At 52.7% G+C, this 27,008-nt stretch overlaps 2 protein-coding genes and 1 non-coding gene across 3 annotated transcripts; all 3 read right to left on the minus strand.

Moving 5' to 3' along the window:
* Positions 1-1,732: 1,732 nt before the first annotated feature.
* TGME49_315190 (CAM kinase, SNF1 family) lies at positions 1,733-15,091 on the minus strand. Its single transcript, XM_018782853.1, has 2 exons — positions 10,021-15,091; positions 1,733-9,523 (listed from the first exon to the last, which is right to left on the minus strand). Exons 1-2 carry the CDS (start codon positions 12,256-12,258, stop codon positions 2,177-2,179), a joined length of 9,585 nt encoding a protein of 3,194 aa, XP_018635341.1. The 5' UTR covers positions 12,259-15,091; the 3' UTR covers positions 1,733-2,176.
* Positions 15,092-16,453: 1,362 nt separating this feature from the next.
* On the minus strand, positions 16,454-16,525 carry TGME49_315200. Its single transcript has one exon. It is a non-coding gene; the product is annotated as a tRNA-Gln (tRNA).
* Positions 16,526-16,762: 237 nt separating this feature from the next.
* On the minus strand, positions 16,763-26,570 carry TGME49_315210 (rhoptry protein, putative). Its single transcript, XM_002364659.2, has 11 exons — positions 24,851-26,570; positions 24,006-24,065; positions 23,630-23,798; positions 22,694-23,467; positions 21,528-22,108; positions 20,908-20,979; positions 20,207-20,251; positions 19,780-19,887; positions 19,436-19,516; positions 18,901-19,021; positions 16,763-18,529 (listed from the first exon to the last, which is right to left on the minus strand). The coding sequence occupies exons 1-11, from the start codon at positions 25,100-25,102 to the stop codon at positions 17,760-17,762; spliced, it is 3,033 nt and encodes a 1,010-aa protein (XP_002364700.2). The 5' UTR covers positions 25,103-26,570; the 3' UTR covers positions 16,763-17,759.
* Positions 26,571-27,008: the final 438 nt, after the last annotated feature.

Raw genomic sequence — 27,008 nt, forward strand, 5'->3', positions numbered from 1 at the left:
TCTCGTTCGAAAAACGCAGGCACCTTCTTGCCTCCTCTCTCGTCTCAGCCTGGTTTCGTTGGAGGACTGGCGCGAACTTTAGCACTTCTCCTTCCACAGGATTACCTGGCATTTGACACGCAGCTCCGCTGTGAAGGCGGCGCGACACCCGCACCAAATATAAGCCAAAAGGTTTCTACACAGGAACAGGGACGACGGCCGTGGGCTTTTGCTTTGAACCCTTTCGCAGGACAAGGACTCTGCAAAAACAGTCGAGTATGTTTTTGCTACACAGTACGTGGTAATCTACTTAACTGTGATGAAGCATGAACTGGTCTCAGTTTTTTTTTCTTTTAGATACAACTATATTTCGCTTCATACGTTTCCGTATCCATCCATACCTTCTTTTTCCAACAAGTATGGAGGTGAAGATTTAGTAATGAGACGTTTTGTACTGAAAAATGTACACTTGAATAAACATTTCAGAGCTTGGCTCAGAGACTATTCAGGAAAAGCTGCTCTATTTGAAAGAACGCCTGTTTCGCCGCATTTCCTTGTTACCATAGTCTATGGTCCATTTAGAAGATTTGTGTGGCAATGGAGTTTTTATCGTGTTCTCTAGGACACTGAGTTAATGTAGTCGGTGTCACCAGTACCGAATACCCACTTTAAACGGTTAAACTCATTGATATAACTAGTACCGTGTCCCACATTTGCTTGTCTATATCAGTTTGAGTGTCGACTCGACGAGATGCGTTCGCATGTTTGCACCGAGAGAACGGGATATTTTAGTCATACGTCATCGTTAGGAGCGAGAGGGAGCGCTGAATGTACACTGTAAGCAGTTAGAGAATTTCTTGGAACAAAAGGAGGTGAGCATGTGTAGCTAGGTGACGTATGTTGTCGGCGAATCGAAAACCTCGAAACCTCAAGAAAACTATGTCGACAAAGTCACCCGCCTACCCCAAGCGATTATTTCATAGCCGAAAGACTCTCAATGAGAAACCACAAATGCATTTTCTGATTAGCAAGTCTCGTCGTGGCCAAGGACAATTGCGCCTCTGATCGGGGGGGTGAACGCCTCATGTGCTCCCGGCGAGTTATGAGAGGGACATGCCTTCCTGGCGATCTGGCGTAAACTCCGATTTGTTTCTCTCTGTCACGCCTAGGAACAGTTCGCGTCTCTCCCGTGATGTCGCGTTCCCGTTGTTAATTCGGTGACTGCCATGAAAGGAGCTTCACATGTAATCATAATTCCAGTAAATTATCCAGGGCTCTAAACCAGAACACTTCCCTTGCTGTAGGTATAGCTGATACTGAGAATGAAAACGCAAAACAAACTATGGCGGAAATAGTCTGTAACCGATAAGCCTCGTTGTTTTTGCAACTTGAACAGGGCGCTCATCTGCAGGGTTTTCTTGCAGGCTGTTCGGCTGCTCCCTGCGTCGGGTGTCTGTGTCGTTGTGGACCGCGATCACGCGTGAGCGTGTTCTCTCTTCAAGGTGAAGAAACCGAACTGAACAAAATGGAGACAGAGAGCAGAAATAAGGTGATAGTGGGTGTGTGCTTTCTTCGTGGAGACTCTTGCGTTGCCTGCATGTGCTCTAACGTTGCGAATGCGCCTGCCTGTCGAACGCACTCAATTAGTATTACGCTTCGTGTTATACCCCAACCGATCTAAAATTGCGAACGTTTTCTGCCGTTTACATAAATCTGCTGCCGCTTGTCACGTTCCGTGTAGCCCGTCTGCTCAAATACAGGGGGGCAAGAGATTGGTCGCTGTGGCAGAAAAACGAAACAGGGAGAGTGTTTAAAGAGACAAACGAGGCGTATTCCTCAGGATTCGAGACATCAGTGGTGCTTGCGTCGTCGTCTCGACCCAAAAAACACAGGTGAGACGAAACAAGTTGAGACAAGGGCAGACGCGGTACATGTAAGCTGCATTAGTTTTTCCAAAGACGCGTTTCGCACAACGGCGGGGTTTCCCAGCGGCTCTTTCGAAGACAGAAAAGGGAGAACATCCTCGCGTCCTCTTTCCCCTGGCAGAAATGCGCAAACAATTGTGACCGATTCATGACACGCTGCGTCAAGAACGCAAGAACAAACTCCCCCCTTCCACACCCGGCTGTACGACCTTCGCTTCACTCCTGCACGGCCCGGAGCGGTACAAGCGGGGGATCATCGTCCCTCTCGCCTCTCATAATTTACTATGTTCGTCCTCTGCATGCAGAACGTTATATCGCCTACATCTCGTTCGTTCGCGCATGCTTTTGCCTCTACTGTCTTTCCACTGCGGTGCCTCCGCAACCCGGGCGCTCGACCTCAGTCTCTCGGATCCTTCCCCGCTGTGGCGGCAGGACGCCACCGTGGGGGGGCTGCCAGTGCGTCGCTTCCTATTCCTTGGCCGAGCATTCGCATGTGTTTCTCTCTTAATTTCATCTGAGTCATCAAAAAACGAATGAAACGAAGTGCCGTGGAGTTTCTCCTGGACGAGCCAAGGCGCGTCACTCCGACGCACTTCGACCTCCCGTTCCGGGTGGTTCACGACACTAGCCAGCCTTCTTCCTCGACTCGGTTGCACCGTTTCTTCTCCCTTTCGCTTCCTCACCAGAACCTCGTCTGCGACCGCAGCTTCCGGCGACGCCGAAATGCGGAGTGTCTTCTCGTTCGGTAGCCCTCCTGGTGTCTCCATCGTGGACTGGCGGCGATGCCCTCCAGACTCCTGGTTTGCGTACGAGAACGAGGACGAGACACATGAGGACCAGAGGAAGAACGAGCCTCTTTCGCGGCGCGCATATTCGAGGCCTTCCACGTATGTGAAGTCGCTCGAACACGAAGAAGACGAGAAACCGTCCACGGTCGTCGCCGTACTTTGACGGCGCACAGGTGCATTTTTGCCATCGAGGCTCACGAGCCTTGGCTTCGCCGAAACCGGCGGAGACGCAACGTTTTCTGCAGCGCATGCCTTGGCGGAGTCTTTGACGAGCTGAACCTCCTGCCTGCTTCCTGTCGCCCCTCGCACGAGAGCGTCCGGTTCTTCCTCGGGTCCCCACGCGTCGTGAGCATCTTGGAAGAAGGCCTCGCCGTCATACCAGTCTTCCCACAAAGTCGGTTCCTTCCTACATTCTCCGTTTGTCTCCGCCAGCGAGCTTCTATCTTCGTCGCAGGTGTTCTCACTTGCAGTGCTGCCTCTACGTCGAAGCGAGGTCACATCGGAGCCGAGAGACCCGCCCCTCTGCCTGTAGCTGTCTTGCTGTTCACTCTCACGCTTGACACTGTCGCGCTTTCCACTCCTGCGCTTTGCGCCCTTCTCTCGATCTTTCACGCCGTCTTTCCTGGAACTTCTCTTCCGTGCTTCTCTCGCTGCCTTCACAACGCCTGCCCCGTCGTCAGCTTCCTCGCCTTCCTGCGGTCGCCGCTTGCCGGTGATCCATTCGCGTGCGCCCACAGCCGACGCGAGTCTGGCGAAAATCGAGGAAGAAGAAAGCAAGTCGCCTAGCCGGCCATGGAAATTGTTTGCATGGGCTGTGTTATGCGTTTCCGTGGAATCCGCATCGGTGTGGACGACCGAATGGCGTCGCGGCAAGTCTCGGCTCTTGGTGGTCTTGTCCGTGCTTCTAGACGCTGAGTTCTCTGCATGTGAATACGCCGTGGCGATCGACGCCCGCCGACTGCTATCTGGGCTCTCCTTGTAAGGCTCCGAGGAGTTGCCTCGCGCCCCCATCCACGCCCCAGCCTCTGACGGTCCCCCGCTGGTCTGCTGACGTGAAGCGCGAGAAACGGAAGAAGCTCGATCGTCGTGGACCCCCGAAAGGCAGGACGCCAAATCGTTGCTGCGGTGTCTGTCGCCGGATAGCGCCTGCACCGAACTCGCGCAGGTCACGCTTCTGTCTCCAGTTGATAGCATCGACGCACCTCGAGCTGGGACTTCCGCTGCATTGCCTGAGTTGCTGTTGGAGCAAGAGGAACTCGAGATCTTTCTCACTGCCTGAGCCTCGGAGCGCTGTGTCTCTTCCGTTCGACTTCTCTCTCTGTGTTCGTCGAGAATCGGAAGATCACCCTCAGCTTCCAGTTTCTCCGCGAGCTGACCAGGAAGTGAGTCGATTTGACGTGCTTCACACCCGGAGGCAGCCACCACGCCCTGGTCAGAAGCAACGCGAGGTCCTGTCGCTTCTTCTCGCCTATGCTTGCCTCTGATTTTCTCTTTTTTCGTTGCTCTGCTCCCTCGCATCATATCGAGGAATCCCCTGTGACGACGGGTCTTCTCACTTCTTCTTCTCAACCCCTGTTTCTTTCGCTCTTTCGCGCCTTCGTGCGAGAGCCCAAGTGCCGCGTGCGCATCGTTTTCGCCGTGTCCGGAGATCGCGAAGGCCGCAGATGCGCCAGCGGCAGACGGCAGAGGCGGCAGGTCCGCCAGAGATGCACTCGAGGCGTCGCTCCCCCCATAGTGACTGCCTTGGACCCGCGATGAAGACCAAGTAGCCACAAAGGAGAACCTCCACCTGAAGGCGTACGACCTTGTTCGCCCCGCAGATCGAGACCGGGCTGCTGCTACGTCTCCCTCGGTCGTGTGGCTCACCGTGCTCGAGCTCCCTGTTAGACTGGCCCAAAGGGAGGCCGCCGTGCTTCGCTTGCGTCGCGGAGAGAGGATTGTAGCGGAGGAGACACTCGACCTTTGGCTGGAGAAGCAGGAACATCTGCGATCGTCTGTGTCCAAAAAACTGGCTCTCCTGTTGCCTCCTGCATGTTCTCGTTCGTCCTTTGCAGAACGGTGAGAACACGCGGAACCTGCAACCGACCCACAGTGAGAGGAGCCGTGGCGGCTGCTCGTTCCCCGCCAGTCGCGGCGCCACTGCCTGCTCAGACTTTCCTTGCTTTCTCGCGATTTCCTCCCACCTGTTAAACAGGTAGCAAAGGCCAAGGCACTCTCAGCTCGTCCCTCTTTCAAGGATTCAGGCTCTTCGCGCTTGTTGCTGCGTTCCTGCGACGCTTGGCTCAGAAGCTCTCGATCTCCTCCCGCCTTGGGAGTCTCACTCGACGCCTCACAGACCATCTCCCCCGATGCCGACCCTGAGCGAGGCGCCCGTTTCGCCAGTGAAGGCGACATCGCTGAGGCCACCAGGTGACGTTGATGCCACTGCAAAAACGAAGGCCTGAAGAGACTGTGCGTCGGCCCTTGAGGAGCCGGAAAGGATGGGTGGGAGGCAACTGATACGTCTGTCTTCCTGCCTCGAAGCGACGGACCCTCTCGCTGGCCTTCGCCTGCCATCGACGCTAATGTGTTTTGTGTCGCTCCGTTCTCAGTGGCCAGCCTTTTGCCAGCCAACCGTTCCACCATCGGAGCTCTCTCCTTTCCTCCAGATACGAGACTCTTCAACGCCACCTGGGATTCTTCGGTCGGTGTCCTTGCCTCCACCTTGTCCACGTCTCCGTTTCGCCGTTTGTCTCCGACGCCAACGGAGACACTCCGGGCGCTGTTCGCCTCTTGTCTGAGATGCCGGCTGACCGAGCCGCCTCGAGAGCCGCGCGTAGAAGGGACGTAAGTCAAATCGATCACCGCGTTGTCTTCTTCGTCGCGGCACTTGGCCGACACAGCGTCCTTCCAACTGAATTTGATTGATTTTTGCGATCCAGACGCAGCGTTCGTACTCTGGGTTGCCGTCTCGAGAAGGTTACCTGAGTCCCCATTACCTTGGGTCCGGCCTCCTCCCAGGCTGGCCTCACTCTCACCCACGGCGGTACCTGTCGTGAATGTAGCCTGACTCCTCACGCGGATCTGCTCTCCAGGCCCCGCAATTGAATCTCCGTCCCTGTCGCCTTCATTAGGGAAGCCATAATGGAGTTCACTGGTTTCTGTCCCTCCAGATTCATGTGCTCTTCTTTGCTCGTTGGGCTCGGCTCTGCCTTCTCCGTGGTCACTTTGTTTCGCGCCCGAGAGTGAGACGGCTGGCGCTGTCAGAGACAAAGACGCTGCAGAATTGGACGAGCCTTGGAGACTCGGAGACTCACCGTGTGCGAGAGGCGGTGCGACATCTTTACCTGTGGATATCTGCTCTGTTTTCTCTGCGGGAATTCTCGCTAAATTAGAAGCCAATCCAGATCCAGAGCTGCTGGGAGGCTGGGAAGGCGAACTCCCGGCGCCGATCGGTAACGCTTGTCCCATCGTATTACGTTGCGCTGGACCTGAAGTCTCACTGGCAAGCCTTCGCCACAACCACGAACGTCCTGTGCGACCTTCAGAGACGGTCCTGTCCAAATGCGCATGGGGCGACAAAGGCGGCAGTGGGGGGCTGTGCCTGAGAGGAGGGTTTCGACGTCCTGTCTCGGCTTCTGTTGCACTGCCTTCTTTCCCTTGCATGCCTGCTTCACTCCCGGGCGCTCGGCTTCGAACGTACGCATCCGGAGCGTCCGGCGCCTCCTGCCCTGGGACGCATCCGTGGGCACTCCGCTTCGGTTTTCGCGAATCCTTGATACGGCCAGTCGCGCATGCAGCGAGGAACGATGAGTCGCCTACAACAGAGGCCATCTCGGCTTTCTCGCGTGCTTCAGACGAGAGCGCTCCGTCATCACTCTTGACCGAATCGTTCCCTCCGAGATCAAAAGCATCTTTGTCTCGGTGGTCCCCAAACTTGGAACTGTCTTCTGGATCCGCCTGCGGGCCTTCTAAAGGCCCCGTCGCCGAGTCTCCAGGCCCAGTCTCGTCGCGTTCACCCGACGGGGAGCAACCTGTCTCCACACTTATCGGGCCGAGGCTGCCGAAGGCCACTCCGAGCTGAGATGTCTTTGTCCCGTCCTCTCCATGGTGAGGACTCTTCAGCACCACGCCAGTTCTGGACTGCTTTGCGACCTCTTGACTACCTATGTCGCGTCTCGGGGCTCCAGCCTCGGTGGCCTCAATGTCTTGGCAATCTTGCTGGAGGCCCTCAGCTCCCGCACTCGCTACCGTTGGCTGGAGGGGCGGAACCACCTGGAACGGCGGCGAAGACAACGCATGCATTGGCATCCCCTGGGAAGCTGAACACAAAAAGTTCAGCCCACCGCCTATCCGTATGTTACACTCTTGCGTCGGACTCTCGTGTATCCGTGGCTCTTCGCCCTCGCAGGGCCCAGCAACTCGACTGGCCTCTCGAGTCGCGCTGCCTCCACTGGTCGCGTCTGCGCCGGAGAAAGGATTCATGGGCGTGTCGTGAACGCTAAATGACGAAAGGGGAAGTGGTGAAGAAGCAAGGGGCTTCCTGTCAGGGTCCGAGCAGTCGATTTGATTCCGTTCGAGCAGAAAGCTCTGGAAGCGAGCAGCGCCATGTGGAGTTCGCAGAAACTGCAAAAAAGGTCTGTTGTCGAGGGGCACAGACAGCGGCGACAGCTCATCTCGGGGCTCCCCCTTTCTCCCATCGCCGCCTCCAAGGCCAGGCCCACTCTGTCGGCACATGCCCAGATGCTGCCGCAGAAGCTGGTAGAAGCGCTCTTCTCTTCCTTCTGCGTCTCCCTCGGTGACGAACGCGGGGTATCGCTGGGCGTTGAAGTCAACGCTTTCGCCTTTTCGGTACGGCAGAAACAAGTCCGGATTCATCGAAGTGTGGTCGAATGACGTGGAGCTTCTGTTCAAACTCGCCTCTGCATGCGGCATGAAAAAGGAGCGCAGAAGCGTGTTCGGGGGCAACGAAGGAAGATGCTCAAAAGCACAGCTGTCGTGCATCTGACACTCCGACCCTGCGGAGGCAAGAGGTCGGAAGATGTCCACTTGCTGACACAGGGCTCGCCATGTCTCGGATTCGCCATGCTTCACGCCGAGATCGGGCGCAAGGCCCTGAGTGTTGTCGTATGCCCCGGCGAAGCCCTCAGTGTCGCCGTTGCTCTCCGTGGCGATGCCACCACCTCTCGCGCCCGCGGGTGAGTTCTCTGCGGTTGAATTCAAAACCACGGAGGAATAGAAGAAATCGAGATGGTCAGAATGAACTGCGAGGCCGTTGACTTCTTCTGTTTTCACATGCTGAGGGCTAGCTGGAAGAGCAAACAGGGGTAGAGACCCCGATAATATGCCAGCGGATGCGTTGGAGACGGGGTCTCCCCCTGTATTGATTTTGCCTGCATGCGGCTCACAAGGCGCGCGCCCTGAAGCCGACAGGGGCAGTGAACTGGGGACATCACATCGGAAAGACGCTTCGACATCTTGCCGCTCTAGGAGGGGTGCAGGAACAGAGGGAGCGTACTGTGAACCGGGGGAACAAGAAGAAGTGTCAAGGGCAAAGGAGACAGCAACTGCACCTTGATCGGCGCTGTTGTCCCCACGTCCCTCGTTCTGACCTTCCGTTATTCCAACGTCTCCTTCACCCGAAACGGCACTCTCATACTGTTCGCCTCTCTGTGGCTCCGTGATGGCCGCAAACGTCGAGGCATGATGTCTGTCTCTTTCTTCAGGGCGTCTCTGGTAAGAGGAAGCCGGCACTTGGTCCTCGCTTTCCCCTTCAACAGTATCGTCCCTCTGGTATGTTCCTCCTCTTCGTTCGCCCTCGCCGCGTGTTCGCGAACCACCAGAGAAACTCCCGAGCTTCACCTCTGCTTCTTCTGGACCTTCTCGACCGTCCACACCTTGAACGTTTCCGCTAATGGCCGCTCCTTCGGGAGGCACATCTGCTTTCGGTTCGGCGTTTTTCGTCTCTGTTCTACCTTCCTCTCTCTCCAAATCTGTGGTTTTCTCTGCCGCCTCGTTGCGGGTCTCCCAGAGCTGAGAGAACCGTTGGGAAGTAAAGTCAAGACCGGGGGCCAGTGCAGGTGTCAGGGGCAGTGCTGCGAGGGAAATACCCGCTGTTGTAGAGGAGGCGCAAGGTGAGTGAGATTTCCGCTTCCAGACTCCTTGCTTTCCTCCTTTTTCCACGCCTTCAGGCATATCTCCTTTCTCCACTCTAAATTCAGCAGGCTGTTCACGCTCTGGATGCGGCGCCTGCAATGAGGTTGAGAAAGGGGATGTGGCCGAGGGCGGAAGCTTCCTGTCGGTTTCATCGCCGTTCAGTCCGCTTTGGTGCTCGCTTGATTCGAACGAACGATACGAGAAGAACGTTGAGGTCTCTCCTTGATCTCGCGAGTCCTCGTTGCACGTTCGCTCTTCGCCTCCTTCCTGAGGGTCACCGACTCCTTGAGACAGGGCCGGGTCAGGAGCCGAGGCAGGTGACAAATTGTCGGCCTCTACACGTGACGAAGTGGAACGGTTGTCTGGTGTTCTTCTTGTATTCTCTGAGGCCTCGTCCCGGGGTGTAGAGACAGGGATTTTGATTTTGGTTGGAAGCGCGTCCTCGTCATCGCGTCGTAAGGGCGCCTCCTTGTGAGAAGAATACCCACCGGCTGAAGCAGAAGTTGACGAAGAAGCTGCTGCAGACAGAGGCGACGCGGGCGAAGATGACGACGAAGAGGAGGAGGGTACAGATTCAGAACAAGAGGCAAAAGAGGACCGACGAGAAACACACGGGTCTGGACGACCCGTGGAAGCACTGCGTAGAGGGGAAGAAACATGAGGGAAGTCAGCGTGAGGCGAAGACGCCGGTGGTCTCTGCAGTTACACGAAAGCACACGCAGGCGACCGGGATGGTGATGCTGTGATGACGAAACACCACGAATGGCGTTGAACCGCTCCAACATGAAGAAGGAAAAATACCATAGTGTTCGTTTCGACAGGACCTGACGAAATATGTTCATTGTGCAACTTCAGAGAGAACGGCCTCAACAAGCCTGGCCTGAGTATCTCTACCCGAATTTGTCTGGTTTCGCCTTCATGTCTTCAACCCCACTCCGTTTCGATGTGCCTGGACGTTCTCCAGCCACTTTTAGTATAGGGTGGAAAACGCAATAAAATACAGTTAATGCTTCCGAGTTGAAAGCCTACGAACGTCATACATTCGGTCTTACTGATCCACCAACTCTAAGTGCTCCTCATATCTGTCGTCGTATCGACGGAGTTCCTAACTGAAGGGAGCATTTGTGATGGAATCCGAGACAACACGAACTGATTAACGCACGAGGATTTTTCTACCACGGGGCATCTTTTACCTCAGTGTGATTGCTCTGTGAAGGAGCCAGTTGGGCGACATCCGGTCGAATGGGCGGGGCTCTCGCAACAGACTCTCTAAACGACATGTCTCCTGCATGTGTCGAGACTTCTCCATTTCGAAGACTCCCCCCTTGGTCCACAGTGCGACGAGGCGAGGGCCTCCCTTGGCAGGAATCTCGGACTGTCGGCTGATTTTCGACTGACGACGGAAGCTGTTCAAGGGAGGAGCACAACGCATTTCCTCGCTGACTTTTGTGGGTTCCTTTTGCCTCGACACCCGAGGCAAACGCGGCCCCGCCCCTCCGTTGCGGCCTTGTCAGCGGTGCCTCGTCTTTTCCGACAAATGAGTCTCCTGTTCTCAAGTCGCCGTTCCCCTTGCACTCCTCGACCAACTGCGGAGGCGCCAACGAAGGCAGTCCTTGTCCCTCGCGTGCGCCTGGGGTTACGGAGCCTGGAGGCCTCCCGGCTCTCACTTGGCTACCCGAGAAGGCCCGGTGACCGCCGGAGGGGTGCCTCTCATAGAGCGACAACTGAGTCGCAGCGCTGGGGTCAGAGTCTCCCCGCGAAGAGAGCGGCGGCGCTGTCTCTCCATCTGTTCTCTTTTCGTGCAGTGGCGCCGATGGCGGCTGGAGGCCTCGATCTCTCCACGACGAAACAGCAAGAGACGGGGCCGGATCCACCTGGCTTTCATCTTGGCTTCCGACCTCGCGCCCGCTCTTTCTTCTCGCCACGTTCAGGTCGCCTTCCTTCGTCCTGTGGCTTTGGATTGTGCTCTCCGGGCCGGTGGAGACGGAGCCTCGCTCGCTAGGCAGCGCGCTGTTTACACGAGACGAATCGCTTGACTGGGGGTAGAAAGGAGAAGAAGCAGAAGCCGACGAGAGGGGCGGAGGCAGAGGTTTCTGAACCCTATGGAACCAGGGGTGCGTGAGGGCCGCAGAAGCGGCGCAGCGTTTCTCGGGATTCCGGCAACACATCCAAGCCACCAAGTCCTTGAGAGAGTGGGTCACGTTTGTCCACCGATGGTGTGTGAAATTCAGCTGACACCTCAAGTTTTTCTTCAAGATTTCCTTCACGTTGGAACCTCGGAAAGGTGTGAAACCCGCAATCAGCGTGTAGAGAATAATGCCGGCGCTGAAAACGTCCACTTTGGTGCCGTAGGGAAGGTCTTGGAGAATTTCCGGCGCGACGTATCCCGGGGAACCGCAGCGCATGCGCATCGAGGGACTGCCAAGCGTGGAGGCCAGGCCAAAGTCGATCAGTTTCAGAGTCGTGGGGTTGTCGGGGGCCTCCAGAATCAGGTTCTCCGTCTTCAAGTCTCGATGCACGACGCCCTTCGAGTGGAGGCACTGAAGCGCCAGCAGTAGCCGGCGCATGCAGTGCCGGGCCTGGTCCTCCGTGACGGGACCTTTCTCGCTCAGATAGTCAAATAACTCGCCGCCGCGAAGGTACTCCAACACCAAGCACACGTAGTCCTCTTGTTCGTACGCTGCATAGAGGCGCAGGATGTAGGGGTGCAAAACTTTCCGGAGAACCTCGATCTCCGTGTACACGTTGCTCTCCAAGACCTTCTTTTTGTTGATGGCCTTGACAACGACCTTCTCCCCAGTGAAGAGATGCACACCGATGTACACCTTCGCAAAGCTTCCTTCACCAATGAAATCCGTGAGGCGGTACAAATCTGTGAACTTGAGAAGGCGACAGCCTAGCTGCTGAAGCGTGTCGAGCCATAGGTTACAGATCCGAGGCTCCGAGCACTGAAACTCGTACTCGCCATTGCTCGCAATTATGTATACGCACGGGCCCTGCTCTGTGATATTGTTAACGAGCCTTGCGTCGGCCAGAGGAATTTTGAATTTGGGAGTCGTCGATGTCTTTTCTTTCCAGCACAACAGGTAGAAACCCCGGGGGTCGAATCCATGGTCGCCTGCGTGCGCACCGGGGGCTCTGGCGCCTCCCGCAAGCAATCCAGGAGCCTTCACGACGAGCTCAAGGAGATTCCTTTCCTCAGACGACGCGGTAGAGAGAGGCCCTGAGCTGACTCCTGGAGGTGCACCAAGAGATGTGCCGTCCCGCGAGGGCCTTCGGCCGATGGTGTCTCCTTCGTGGGCGCCCGAGTGAGCCGCAGGCGGCACTAGAGCAGAACAGAACCCTTCGAGTTCGAAAGAGACATATTTCGTCACTCGCGTCGCCAGAGGAAGAGGCAGTCTCTTCCCCAAAAGCGCCAAAAACTTCTCCATGCTGGCGTGTGAAAGAGGAGAGCGTGAAGCCGCAGTCCAGGGAGTGGAGGAAAGAGGTTGAACGGTGCTTACTTGAAGACCGAGGACTCCAGGAAACGATGAGGGAAGGCGTCGGAGACGGAAACAGGTGGAGAACGGGACAAGCTCTGAAATACCTGTTTCATTTGGTACGCGAATTCTTCTCCCGTCGTAGACAGCTCTATCCTCCAGTTGGCCAAAAAAGGAACGAAGGGAGAAGAGGGAACTGACTAGAGAGAAACGAACAAGACCTTATTAGTAAGAGGCTCGTCTCTGGGCAACACTGCCCGAGATACGAAACGAGTGAGAAGCGCATGCGTGGGGGCGTTTCAATCGCGGGGAGAAAAGACAATCCAGGCACCACGCGGGTGTCGGAGGTGACTCCGGGTGCCACACTGAAACTGCACGACTCTGCCACTCACGAAGGTCGCAGGCAGGATGTAGCAAAGTCCTCAAGAGGTCGTTTCGTGAGGTGTATGCCAAAGCAACTCTGAGCAATGGGGGGAAACCAGCATCACCTGCGTATGCATCACCCACGGAAATAGCGCTGGGTGTATGACATGACGGAAAGAAGGTCCAGACAAAACAGTTGCGAAAAAAGCATGCCTCGGGATAGGGCGGCAGAGCTGTCTGCTACACCTTAAAGGTGCCTGCTACATATCAGCCCGCGCTTCATGACAAGGTATTAACGAGATCAAGAGACAATCGTTTCTCGGGGGAAAACCACGTGACAGCGCGGCTTTAAACGAAACGACGAAGGAATACCGCGTTTCCATCCGACAAAAACTTCGGTGACAACAAACCTGCAGCAGAGGTGCATCCACTATGCGGCATGGATCTAGAGGTTACAAAAACTCTCGGTGGGGAAAGTAGTCCCGCTGGCGAGGCCGGATACCTGCAGACGCGCGCAGCATAAACTTGAGGCTTAAACAAACGAACATGGGGCCGCTCAAACGGATGTATGGATTGGCAGCGTCACCACGTAATGCGTGAAAATCCCTGCTCTTACACATGGAATGTTTGGTTCGCAGGGCAAACAAATCCAAGTGCCGACAACTGAAAAACTCCCGGTAAGCCAGACGTGGCTTGACAGTGCACAAGAAAGCACGCTTTCTTTCGCTCCACAGTGGCCACGATGGAACGACCAGACACGCGGCAAAGTTATCCCTGTGCAGTTACCTCAAGCATCTCATGGCCGTCACCCGGCACAGGGCACGAGGCGGGGCTGGTTGAGACCGCTCGCTCTCTAATGGCCCTGTTCCTGTCAGAAAGCTTCTTCATGGAGGTAAGGAACGAAATTCGGGACAAAGGCTGCTCGGCGAAACGCGACTTCACGCAGTGTCCCTTGCTCTCTGAAGAAATGCTGTGTTTTACTGACAATGCGGCTACCCCAGCCAACACAACCTGGCAAATAGAGCTCCGTGAATACAGCCCAATGGCTGCCGTTCTCCAGAGCAACGGCACAGTATATCGAGACAGGAAACTGAGGCGGACAAGTCTGCAAGCAGAAATAGCAAATGGCACCGATGCGGAACACTGAGAGAAAGCAAACGGGCTTTCGATGACGAGCTTGTCAAATGTCACAGAAACACCGTGTGCCTTGCAAACTCGACTCTAGTCTCCGGACGAGAGAAACAAAGCAGACCCCGGCCTCTCGGCCTAAAGGAAGAGCAAGTCTGAAAGATGGCACATCGAGCATGGCAGGGTATGGAAATCACACAGCGAAACCCGCGGTCGGTCACTGGGAAAAGTGCGCCGCCGGCTCCGTGACGGAAGACAACATGCAGAAAGCGTGACTGAGCGGGGATGAGAATAGCTGATTACACCACGCCGACTGTCGTGTCGCTTTCTGATGGTTTCTCAGTCACCTGCGAAAGCGACAAGGTGCAGAAAAGCCACGAACAAGAAGGGGCCTTGATCCGAACAAAAAGCCACATCGGAACGAGTGCATGCGCAGCCTTGAACAAAGGGACCGAAAGGAAGCAAATCGATGACGACAAATGACCGCATCAGGACATGAATGGTACAAATACCTCAGGGTTCAACAACGCTGCATTCACTGGCTCTTCTTCCTGGCAGCGACAGGGAAGAGGCTCGTTCCAGCGAGTGTGGCAAGGAACAGGTGCAGCGCACAAGATCTCCCTTCCCTTCAAGGCAAGCGTTTTTCGAAATATTTCGCAGGATGGTGCGACTGGAGTTCCTAGCGTATTTCTGTTCACTGCCTTCGTCCAAACCTGACACAGACTCAACGCGGATGATCCAGCCAAAGCGCGCGCGGTTCTCAGGCTGTAGCCCCCAAATTAGCATGAAGCCTGAGCCCCGAAAAGGACACGAGAGAAACGAGGAGAACGGGTCTAGAAAGACGGGTTGTCGAATCTCTCTAGGGACAACGCTGGAGAAAGATCGCCTTTACGGTGTCGAGTGCATCAGACGAAAAAATTAAATTTCCTACCGCCAAATCGATTTTCCCTATGGCACTGAGGCAACAAAAAGAGGCGTCGGGTGGCCGCGCACATGTTTTTCTCATTGGTCCGCAGTTTCTTCCCTGGGTGCTCAGGCGCCCAGAAGAATGGAAAAGCAAACAACAGTCTGATTTATTTGCTGAGGAAGAGCAGAAAACGTGGAAGAAAGAAAGATCGCGACGAGGAAATCCACATATCCAGAGAAAGCGCGCAAGGGATGCGTGTTGCATCCTCTTGCATACGCACCCACGGGGTGCCACAAGTCCCAGAAAGTCTCGGCGATAAATAGCTGTTCAGACGACCGTTTCGCCAAGAATGAGAAGGAGAATGTATTTCAGGAAAACGGCCTCCATTACCGGTTTACATGCACTAGATAAGAGAACTCTACACGTTTCTCAGCTACCCCCAAAGGGACGAAGCTAGATTGACCGGGCCGGCTAGTCACTCGACGTATAGGGAACAGGCCGGGCAGTCTCGCCTCGAGTGCCAGGCTTCCACACTACATGCAGCGGCTGAAGAAGTGCAAAACGAAGTCAAAAAAGAGTTTATTTGGTGCAGAAAACGTAGTCGGTGACGAAAGGAAGTCTACATGTGCGAGTCTCTTTCGACTTTCTGCTTGTCCTGTGCACATGTTCCTTTTCGAGAGAGGCACACAAAGGCTATATATGGCCTGAGGGGAAACAGAGGAGTCGCGGCGGCGTTAAGCTCAAGATTTTTTCGTTGGAGTGTCGAACGACAATTTGCACGTTCGTAAAATCTCCGAAGGAGCGTTGTTCGTCCTGCTGAAAAGCAAAGGACTTCTAGGAAAGGGGTGAGAACCGCAAACAGAACATCACACGGGAGGTTTCACACCGTGCGTCTGTTGACACGACGCGGTCGACCAGCAAGCATGCAGCCTGCAAATACTGTTCCTCTTTCAAAAAGTGTTGACCTTCCTCCATTTCATGTTTGAAGCCAGCATGTTTTGGCCTGCGGGAGCCAACAGGAGAAGCCGGCGGTGTCCAGCTTTTCTGGAGCGTAGTTCCCTGCTGGCTTAATGCAATGGCAACAGGGAAAGAGGCAACATCACCTCGTCCTGCAGAGTGTGACACAAATCGTGATGGGCTCGAGACTGTCTGCAGCGTTTTCGGTGCTAACCATGTTGAACGGATATAAGCGCCAGAAACGTAACTGTTATTGGAACTCTTTTTTTCACGGAGGTTTAACGAGAGTAAAATCGACCTGTCACGGTCCAGTGTTTTTGCTGATGCTTACACTTAGCGTTGGTGTGTGGAGAACTATTGCATGATATCACCGGGGTCGAGGACACTCTGCCGCCGCAACTTTAGACGAAGAGAATTCTGAGTCCTTCCCCATAACTCGACAGGTTCGGTGACCCGTGATTGACAATGTGGAAACAAATCTGGCGACAGCATTCGTTTTACGCTGACACAGGATCGTCGTAGAGGATAAAACACAAGTGCAGCAAACAACCTAGTCTTTTCCGGTATCGACTGTCGAATCTGTTGTTCACGATAGCAAGGTCTCGACGGCATTCGTCAGTCGTAGAACGCCAATGCCATGATTGGCTTTAGTCGCACCGCACTCCTGGGACATAAAACAGCCCACATGCGACGCCGTCTTTATTGTGCGCCATAAGTGGGAACGGCTGGCGCCTCAAATATTTCGTATGCACCGGTAAGACGGATGAAGGTTTTGCAAAGCTCTTAGTAGAAAGGTCCCACCGGGACTCGAACCCGGGTTACTGGATTCAAAGTCCAGGGTGCTAACCACTACACTATGGAACCAGTGACCGATGTGGTGCCCCAGGGTAACAAACCAAATTCCACCAACGTAGTAATATGGATTCACCGCCACATATCATGGCTTAATTCGGGTTATTCGAAGGCTTCAGCATCCCGGAATTGTTATGTGGGGACAGCGGAAAGCACTTGGTCCGTAGACCCATCAGGAAGCAGGATTGTCTGATCGCTGTAAGGCGTCACGCCAGCGATGACGTTCAAATACCACAGCAAAAGCCTGAAGGCATTGCTAGACTATCAGTGAAATCATTCAGATCAAACGTGTTTCCTTCACTATTATACCTAGTGTCACTTGATATTCAGGAAAACACAGCCGGGAAAGGCACGCAATGTTGGTGTCAAGCATGAGTTCAGGCGTAGCCATCGAGACAAGCATACAACAGCCGTGATCTAACGTTTACTGTGTGTGTACAAAGCTTCAAGGAAAAGCATCCTGACTCTTGGATTGTTCCAGTTCGACATACATCCCTTTCATGTGTGAGAACGCATTCGCCTGTGCGGAATAACGCCTCAGAGCGATCCGGTTACGCAAGCGAGAGAACTAGTTGCCAGCTGCAGATGCTGTATTAAACAATTCGGCTCTCAAGGATTCTGGGGACGAGGAATCGACGGGTGAGTGACTGAAATATGCGCTTTGCTCGGCAGCAGACATTTCTTCAAGCCGGTGACCGGTATGCAGCTGCGTTCTACGTCTTGCCGGTTGAACCTGCAGATCAGCTGTCGCACACGGCAGACGGTGGTTCTCAGTCAGAACAAAACGTTTCCGGTCTGCATCACATTAGACTTTGGTCACAAGTGCAGCTGTACCGAGCTTCCCCGACGAAGGCGGCTCCCAAAATGCCCAAAACTTCAACCGTAAAACACATTTCCCATCGTTTGACAATATCTGCCTGGTGCGTGTGTTATCCTCTGCACTTCAGGCTCATCTCCTGCATTTCCCAAATGAGACGTTTGAAAGGTGCTATTTCCTTTGTTGAGGGTAACATTACTGCTGCCTGCCAACACCATCCCACGAAAGCATAAGACTCTACAAAGGTTCTGTATATGCTTCTCACGAAACAAGTGCAAATTCTGCTGCCACATGCAGCGAAGTGGCACTAACCAATTGTTTCGGTTTCCTAGGTGGCGCTTGTGGCCATCTAGCACCGAAACGTGTATTCAAAAGAAATCGGGGAACGCCATTTGTCCCTTCCAGGCCGCTACTCCCTTTCGTTTCTTCTTACTGATTCAGTCTGAAAATTGCTGCTTTCTTGCGGTTGAACAGGGCGGCCGCTCGGAGAGGGACGCCTCCATCTGCAGAAGCTCTGCTCTGGTCAGAGAGTTGTGAATTCCTCTCTTGTTCTTTTTCAGCAGCTTCTGCTCTCTTCTTTGCAAGCATTGCTTGTTTCTCCTTTTGTTCTTTACGTCGCAGGGACTCTCTCTGTTCCGCAAGCTTAGCAGCTTCTTCGTCACGTTTACGTGCCTCCTCTTTACGCAGCTTCGCTGCTTCTTCCTCAGCCGTCCTCTGAGCCTCTTTTTTTCTCTTCTCTTCTTCTGCAGCCTCGCGTTGTCGCTCCGCTTCCTGTTCTTCTTGGGCACGGGCAATTTCTACCTCCTTCCTCTTCCGCGCCTCTTCAGCTGCTGCCCTCGCCTTCTCTTCCGCCTCCTGTTTTTTCCGCTGTTCTTCCTCTTGTTTCCTCATTTCTTCTGCCTGCTTCTCACGCAGCTCCTTCTCTTCTTGGATACGCCTCTTCGTCTCCAACTCTTCCTGAGTTCGCTGCTCCAGTAATTTCTTTCGTTCTTCTTCTGCCACCATCTTCTCTGCCTCGGCTCTCTCCCGAGCCTTCCTCTGCTCCTCTTTGAGCTCCTTCCTAAGTAGCTCTTCTTGGGCCTTCTGCTCTTGTACCCTTTTTAACACAATCATTTGTTCCAAATGCTGATCGGCGTCAGGGACATCGCCCGGAGCAACGAACACACTTGTCGTGTTCGGCACAATTTCCCACCACGGGCCTGACAATGCCATAGTACAGAACAGGAGACAAACACATGGCCCGATTACAAGTCGATGCATGTAATGTGACTCACAGTGAAATAAATATGTATACTTCTACTGACTTGTACAGCAGGCTGAAATTAGGGCCACGGACTTTAGAGCTATCAAGTTTTCCGTATTCCTCGTGGGCGAAGCCACCGCACAAAACACCCACAGAATGAAGAAGGTACTATCCCGCACTCGACGTCGTTCGTTTCCGTCCACGAATCTGACTGACATTCTTCGTCCAGGCTGCTTTGATAGACGTAGAGCTTTATTTTTGTCATTCATCACCACATCAGCTATACGGCAAAATTGTGCTGCTGCGCAAAGGCTGGTTGCGACCTACCAGAACCCCAAAAGGGCCTCTTGGTGAACCGGTACAGCGTCTTAAGCACTCGGACAGCTGTAGGAGGATCTTTATTTTTGAATGGGTTGTCCGCTAAAAGCCCAGTAACACTTGGCGAATTCTGGACCACAACAGTTCACGGTTGCACACATGCGCAGGTAACGCTTATGTCGGATACAGGAATATCCGTCGACAAAGGTCTGCGTGGGTTTACAAAGTCAGCGTGAGAATTCCGAGTGGAACATTAAACAGAACACAGGATGCCGCTATCCTTCATCGTGCACCGATGCGTACATGTCTTCATTCGGATTCTGCCACAAAAGAGCGTGAGCTTGTTCATCCTTCTTCTCTTCCATTCCTCAAAGGCTGTACATTGCTGGTCTGCAACAGCTGCATCACCGCACCCGCATGCACATATATACTTGAATGTGTATATACCTCTATATTTACACGTTTCGTCTACGCATCACTACGAACTGGACCTGTTGTAGTCGGTCCACTGCTGGTTTTTCTCTCGAAGTGGTGTCGTTCGTACTTGAAGCAGCTTGCCGAGAAAACGTGGGAACCATGGATGCCGGACGCCAACTATCTCAGGAATGTCCATGGGCACAAACCACTGCAGCAAAAAAGAGAGAGGAATCAGCATATAGAAACGCAGCGCCTGGAGTCCTCAATCTTCTTTTCACAACTTACCTGTGAACGCATTTTCCGGCTGCTCACAAATGCGAAAACCCACATTTTTACACTTTCTTGAAGAAAAACAAGCGCGTCTTTAACATGTACCCACCACAGAAAATACGTCTCCGAGTCGACTCTTTTCTTAGGCACCACTGAAGAGTCGCACACAGCTGTCGTCGAAACCGAAAAAGAGATACGTACCATCAGCCAATCTAGGCGATAGTGGTAAGGCGAGATGAGGCACGGGCGGCGGTTGACATCACCAGGCTTGCATTTGAATTCGTAGTTTATCCAGGTGCTGTTCTCGTCCTAAAAACACAATTTTCAGAGCAGCCGAAAGACGATGCAGGTGATTGTCTTTTGTATACGACACTCACAAATCAAAAGAGGACGTGAAAAGTGTATGCAGTAAGAAGCAATCTTTCAGAAGCAAAAAAGCAAAAAACGAATGCAAGCAGTTCCGCCAAATGGAGACTGGAGACAAACGCTGAATCTCGTGCATCCTGTGCCGGAGACGCCTGTCTCGACCACGCTTTGACGACAGGTAATGCCTTCAAAGACTCTTGGAATACCACTATTTTGTGTTTTATCAAAGAGAGGCATTGATCTTGAACAGAAGGACGCCTACGGGTGTTGGATCGTCGGTTCCTTGTACAATGAGCTCCCACCGCTCCTGAAGAGAAAGCGACGAGTAAGGTGGATTTTCTCAATGCAAAACGGATTTCCTGGGTCACCCACTCGTTAAATAACAACACCACATCACGATTTTAGATTGTTTGCTACAGAATGCCAAACCTGGTACTAATTCACTGCGCTAAATAACAGTCTGAATGGGATTTACTAGCACGTTATGCGGTGTAAAAGGTAACTGCATCCAAAACCGTTGTGTCAGGAGTTATATGTCATCCGGTATATGTGTAGGAATACTATCTGAGAGTCAAGTTTTGACAACCCGGTTGTTAATTGTTCAACGCTTCATGACTCGAAATGAAGTCAGTGGATGGATGGTTGGCTATTACTATGATCTTGTTTATTGCAGCTAGTGTCATTCCACAAGCTACATATTTCTTCTATGGTAAACGGCACTTGAGAATAATAATATGAACAAGGGTATTTTCTCGCTGAAAAAGAGATTCCTCGATTCACACAGATACATCTCTCCACACGCGCGGTGAAGTGTGGAGGATCTATCGGGTACAGAGGAAAAGAGACCAAATGTGCAGTAGGTACGTCCACGAAAGAAACTAAGTTCTTTACAGAACAGCCAACCTCCACCCAGGTCCACTGAGTCAGGTCCACTCGGTTTTGACGCCTGTGAAAAGCAATTACCGTTGTGACAGTGCCGAACGCCCCATATGTATTCAAGATGTCGAAGGGATTTGCCATGCTGGCGTTCATGAGCTGAAGAGAAACAGCAGAGAAGAGCTGCAATCGTTGCGAGTGGAATATGAAGGAGCCTAAGACATCCCATATCGCGAAGTATACAGGCGTATCGGCCACCTGTCTTCCTTTTTGATATTGGCAGGCCGACGAGTGAAAAACGAAACAGATGCGACAAGCCAGCGGCCGCACACATATGCGTCTTAGTGTACGTAGGGAGACGTAGTGATCTCGTAGTGACTTGGGCTGCAAATTTACATAGACGGAAATGGATCAATGCATCCAAGGGCAGTTCCACAAGCATCCTCGACGCACGGAAAATGTGGAGTGACATACCGATGGAAATTGAGAAGATAAGAATATGAACACAAACCCAGACTCGAGGTATAGATACTGCTAAACGGATGGATGTTTGAGACAGACATGTGAAACAAAGTTTTCTGTGATCACTCCTCAGTGTTCATCCCCGAAAGTAGCAACATGGGCGTTTGGTGTCACACGAAGCATTTTCTACTCGTCGTGTTCTGTATCTGGACACAAGAGAGGGTGGCGTCGCAGTGGGGACATACCTGGTTGGGAGAGAGGAGGTTTGCTACCACTGGCACAGACAAGCTGATGATGAGGAGAAGTAGGAGTAATTCGACGTGAATTTTATAGACTAAAACCGCATTGGAAATAGTCTTGTAAGAAAATGCAAGAAGAATGGTGAAAAGAACGATCGTGAGCCAGAGGCACGACGGCAAGGGGCCGTACTTGTATAGCGAAACAGCACTCCACAGAGAAACGACCAGAAGAACTAACTCGGTAAATACATTGGATGTGGCAGTTTTCGTATAGAAATGAGACGACGTCGCAAGAGCAAGACACAAGAAAATTATGGCAAGGACACTCAACAGAGACGGAGATTCAGAGCTCGTCGCGACGGCCATCAACACAAGTACTCCGATGGACACAACTAGTTCGAGCAACATGCTCTTCCAAGATTCCTCCATATCTCGCTTCATTCGATTTCTTGCACGGGAAGGGAAAATGGTCCGTGGAATCGAGCGGAAGAATTGCAGTATCCTCGGAGAATACCAGCAGCAGCAGGTGCGCGCGGAGGCTTGGTTTGAATCATCATCAGTGTCCACAGACCACTCCAGCTGACTCCCTGGGGAAACGATATCGACAGAGCAAGCCTCTACAAAGAGTGGAAGACCAAGTGGTTCCATTCCGCGAATGTGCCTTTGTACGTTTTAGATCCGAACAGGCATGCAGTTACGTCTTCAAGGATTTACTACGGTTCCTCTCCGCAGCATCACGCGTCGTCAGAGAAAACCACACACCTATGTTCAAGGCTCCCGGTACGCCTCATGATCTGGCAGTCCAAATCTACACTTACGTGTCTCTATGTCGCTGTTACATTCACGACCACAGCTCTGTCTCAGAACGAGGCAAAGCGTGTATCTGCTACCGATACGTCTCTAGATCCCGTCCAGTATGTACTTGTTTAAATCATTTGACTCAATCCTACAGGAATGCTAGGGCTTTGTATACGATGAGACGAGACGATGGACAGTGACCCGCAACAGGTGAGCCAGACCGTTCTGCAGCGGCAAGTATCCTGGAAGCCGTGGCTTTACACAGAGCGTCTCTTTTCGACCGAAGCGCATCTTTTCCCTGTCTGCCGTGAATTCAGCATCACACAACATCGAATGGGGATTGTCTCTTTTCCGTCCACCAGGCACTAACTCACCTCCATCGTTGAGGAGCGCAGCAGCCTCTGGGTCCTTGACAGAACCCACTCCTTGGTGTTCATTCGTGTGTTCTGAACATGAATCGACAGGCCAGGCCTGGTGCTTAGGCAGCGACCAAGCTCCTAAGCATCCCTGAAGGAGAGGCTGAAGCCTCTCCAGTGTTTTGGAAGGGAAGAGACAAGAGACGAAGTTGTCATCTAAGGTCATGAGAGCCGGCAGTATCGAGAGGTGGTTCAGGAACGAGAAATTTCCTGAGAAAATAATCGCTCCCTGAAAAAGGATTTGTGTGACGCCACCGACAAGGCGGCACTGGCGAAAAGGAATGAGGAGGAGGAAGGGGAAAACGCACTCAACGACGTGGTTCACAATCACTTGAAAAGCGTGAGCAGTATGGGACTGATTGTGCATGTACCACGAAAAGGGATTAGGGATCGGCATCGTTTCGTAGTGGTAGTCAAGAGCCGTTAGGTCCGTCCATAGGTTGTCGTTGCGGAGTTTAATCAGCCCCGCGCCCAGCATGAGCCGAAAAAGCAGCCAGCGGTTTCCCCACACGCAGATTTTCGGCGTGGGCCATGAGGCAGGAAGGCGGGAGAAACTCCAGAATGGGCATAGCCAAATGGAGAGGAAGCCGATCTCAAGGAGCTCGCTTTCCCAGCCGAAGGCATACCACTCTTGGCCGATGCTGTTCACGCTCTGGTAAAGTATCCAGAGAAACAGCATCACGAACCCGTTGCTCCCGCCGAGTACGCCTGTCACCAAAGAGACGAGGATACCTACGAGAGCACAGATAGTGAGAGGGAAGGAAAGCTGCGAAATCGGTTTCGGTGACGGAGGGAATGGAAACAGATGCGCCGGTATCTTTCTGTTCCAAATGTCCTATGCTTGCCTTTCCAAAATAAAAACTGGGAGCAAGACGCGATTCACAGGTCACTCACCTAGAAATGGGAGACAGTGTATCCAAAAGTCATTGGCCGGGAGGAAGAGAAACAGAGACGGGAAGGCCTTGATTTTTGTCCAGGTGTCTTCCTCCGCCAAGACTTCCCTGATGGAGTCGGCGTGGGTCTGTGCTGGCAGAATGCCATCGGAGCCAATAAGCCCTTGCGCCTGCGAAAAAGAGAAATGTGGGGAAAAATCGAAGAATATCGAAGACAGACAGCCGACTCACTGAATGATTATCCACGAGTGTTGGGGAAATGAGAATATTCGCTTTGACGTGAATTCGGAAAAGACTGGGACTCTTTGAAGCATTCGAGATGTCGATACAATTCCAGTATGCAGCGTAAAGAAAAATGTAAATCCGCTTCAACTCACCTGATTGAACGCGACTAGAAAGGCGACGAAGTACACGAAGGACAGCGCTCTGATAAAAACCTGCCACAAAGAAAAACGATGCACAACAGAAAACAGACAAACACGCAAGTGAGCACGAATATAGCCAGCATTGCTAGGGCAGGTTGTTGGTAGGTGAAACTCAAACAGTTCCTTCTGTGTCGGAAGCAGTTGCAAACAAGCGGCCCATTTGTGTGCCTGAAAAATCGTGACTGGCAGTCTGTTGTTGTTCGCCGCAACGAAACAGGCGAAGCATGTTTGCGATCCCAGAGGAATTTACTAAGTCACAGCATGACTATAATGTTACCGTCTTCCAACAGAAATGGAAAATGACAGGTGGCAGAGTCTCCCACTTTATTGTCTGGTTTTTGTGACACGCTTCCTGTCTACTGATGAAATCAAGCAACGCTCTCCGCCCCCATCCGCCTCCTCGTCACCAGGCAATGTGTCTCAACGCATCCGAAAAAGAGAATGAATTTTCATCACAGTATCTAGTGTTGAAGCACAACAGACGCTCTCCCCGTTCCGCCACCTAATTACAGTCTAGTGTTCTTCCGACGAAGAACATCATGATGAGGGAAAAGTTCCGTTTTAAACCACTCCTTTCCCTCCAGGAGTCAACAAGACTAGCGCAGGAGATTGTACGTAACAACGAAGCGGTATTGCATTGAGCTTCTGCAGCTAAATCATTCCTCAACAAGGGCAGCTCTGGAAGCAATGAAGCAAGAAATGGGACCTTCACAAAAGCTGCAGAAAGCAGGCGAAAGCCTTGTTTAAACCCGAGGACCGCTGATAGCCAGAAATTGGTTATGCCTCCAGGCCCTTACGATTCTGGTGAGCCAATACGTAGACTTCATTTTCTCCAGCATTCCTGGCTCCAAAGCGCGCCGAGTTTCTCTGCAGGACCACGTAGGGTCTGCCATCTGAAGAAAATGGACGACGCTTCGACGCCACCAGGACTTTTCCCCGTTGGATAGACCATCAGAAAAGTTCTGAAAAAACCAACGGTCACGAATTGAGGCCCCAAACCCCACCTTTCCCTCCATTCCACCCCTGCTTGTCTCTCGCGGTGGTTTCATGATTCACAGATAACGTTTTTCTTTAGGTCGATATAGGGTAGCAATGGCAAAGGGCAAGTGGCCGTGCCGAACACACCGTAAGGAGTCACGGTGGAAAAAAACATAGCTCCCCGGGAGCAGACAGTGGCCTTGCAAGCATCTAGTGCTCCAAAAGCGAGCGATAAATAGAACTGTGCGACTTCAAGTTCCCGACTGCCAACACTGCTAGCTCACACGTCTTGAACCCGGGTGGCTCCGACAAGACACACGGCAGGCAGCGAAAACGGGAAGTTCAAAGACGGGTATTTCCGGAGAATTGTAGGCCACACAACTCATTCACTAGACACACGGTGGAAAAGAGTTTATGCAGGACAAGGCCCCCAAAGGGCGGGTGTGGCATCGTTGATCGAGGCTGAAACATCGTTGGTTGCCTCAAAGAGCTGGTAAGGTGCAAAAATTCGAGAATTCGTGACGCAGTGGATGATCCAACTCTAAACGGCATTTTGAAGTGCACACTTCAATGATTGTCCTTTTTTGGGCTATCTGGCCGAAAAACGCGAGAAGCACGCTGAAGGAACACGACGCTTGAAATGCTAGCCACTACTGGCCATGTCTTCTGCAGCCTCTGTCTAGCGGCCCGCAAAAACGTTGTATGTCTCCCCCGCAGCCGAAAACGTAGAGGCTGAGTTATTCGGACTGTCGATGGTTGCAAAAGAGGCGGAAAGACGTATCCAGTAATCGCCTCGTAAACATAAAATAATGGTTGCAAAGTACTTCTTTCATCCACGATTTCTCTCGTTTTTCGTCTACGGAAACGGCGGACCGCTAGTCCGCCAGTTGACTAAACTCAGACGGAAGGCTCCTGGTCAAACCCATATCCCTCCCTCCACACGAACGGTGTGCTGTTTCCCTCAGATACTTACACCGTTTTTTGTGAAGGCTCGAAAGGATTGGAATATGTAATGAATTGCCCATATGGATGTGTTGCGTGTCAGGGGAGCAGATGTACCCGTCGCGTGTTCCACCTTGACGCAACGAATCAGCCTCGAATCTTTGGCTCTTTGGACTAACTGAGCAAACTGCGTGACCAGATCATCTCACACACTGTGGAGAATTGTGATAGGGTACTCATGTACGGAAGAAGAGACAAATCATACCATTGGGCAAGATCGCTTACGATAAACTATGTTGTACCGTTATCCAGCAGATGCCGACAAGCTGTTTTTGTAGATAAGCACCCGCCGAAAGACGCGGGATGCAACACTTCATCATAATGTGCAGGGCTCGAAAAGAGATTTTTTTACGATATTCCCCAGATGTACATGAGTAACCAGTTTGAACTATTCACTCCATTGCTGTGGAGGTCATGCGAGAGTTTGGGACTGAAAACTCAGGGAACATACAACCTACGTGATACACGAATGCAGCATGGGCTACGCCTGTAGGCAAAAGGTACTCGGTGTCAAAAAAGCCATAGGGGCAGTCTTCAGGAACTGAAACTCAGCTTCAATAGGAAGGTTCATGCAGTGCAGTTCCCCGAAAAAAACACCGTTGTTATCCTTCGTGCAGGGGACCGCCGATGGTACAGTAACTGGAGCAATCCACGTGTCGCTAGTGCCACTCATCTGCGTCGGGTGCTGCTACACGCTCCTTATGGGAAGAGCAGCTCTCGTTTTGCCCTGCTTGATTTCATGTACCACCTGTTGACAAGAACCGAGGGCACGCGTCAATTGAGGAAGATTCTGTTGCGGAAGCCCGCTTCCCCTGATTGAGGTGGTGGTTAGAACATGACCAGGTTGTCGAGGAATCAGTGATGATAGAAACCGAATGTGGCCTGCTGACAAAGGACGAGGCGAGGTAAACAGAAATCCGTGACGGAGGTCTGTGATGCCTGTAGCGCCACAGAGTCATTTGTTTCCATGGTAGT

Source organism: Toxoplasma gondii, chromosome XI (assembly GCF_000006565.2).
Source record: "Toxoplasma gondii ME49 chromosome XI, whole genome shotgun sequence".
Lineage (NCBI taxonomy): Eukaryota > Apicomplexa > Conoidasida > Eucoccidiorida > Sarcocystidae > Toxoplasma > Toxoplasma gondii.

What these genes read in the sequence shown, in the direction of transcription:
- TGME49_315190 (XM_018782853.1), bottom strand. Translation starts at nt 12,258, where the DNA reads ATGGAGAAGTTTTTGGCGCTTTTGGGGAAGAGACTGCCTCTTCCTCTG. An exon ending in CACAGAGCAATCACACTGAG is followed by an intron (nt 9,524 to 10,020) that starts GTAAAAGATGCC and finishes GTGTAACTGCAG; the next exon opens with AGACCACCGGCGTCTTCGCC.
- TGME49_315210 (XM_002364659.2), bottom strand. Translation starts at nt 25,102, where the DNA reads ATGAAACCACCGCGAGAGACAAGCAGGGGTGGAATGGAGGGAAAGGTG. An exon ending in CGTTCGGCACTGTCACAACG is followed by an intron (nt 20,252 to 20,907) that starts GTAATTGCTTTT and finishes CTTTCTCTTCAG; the next exon opens with GAGCGGTGGGAGCTCATTGT. An exon ending in GAACCGACGATCCAACACCC is followed by an intron (nt 19,888 to 20,206) that starts GTAGGCGTCCTT and finishes TTGTGTTTTTAG; the next exon opens with GACGAGAACAGCACCTGGAT.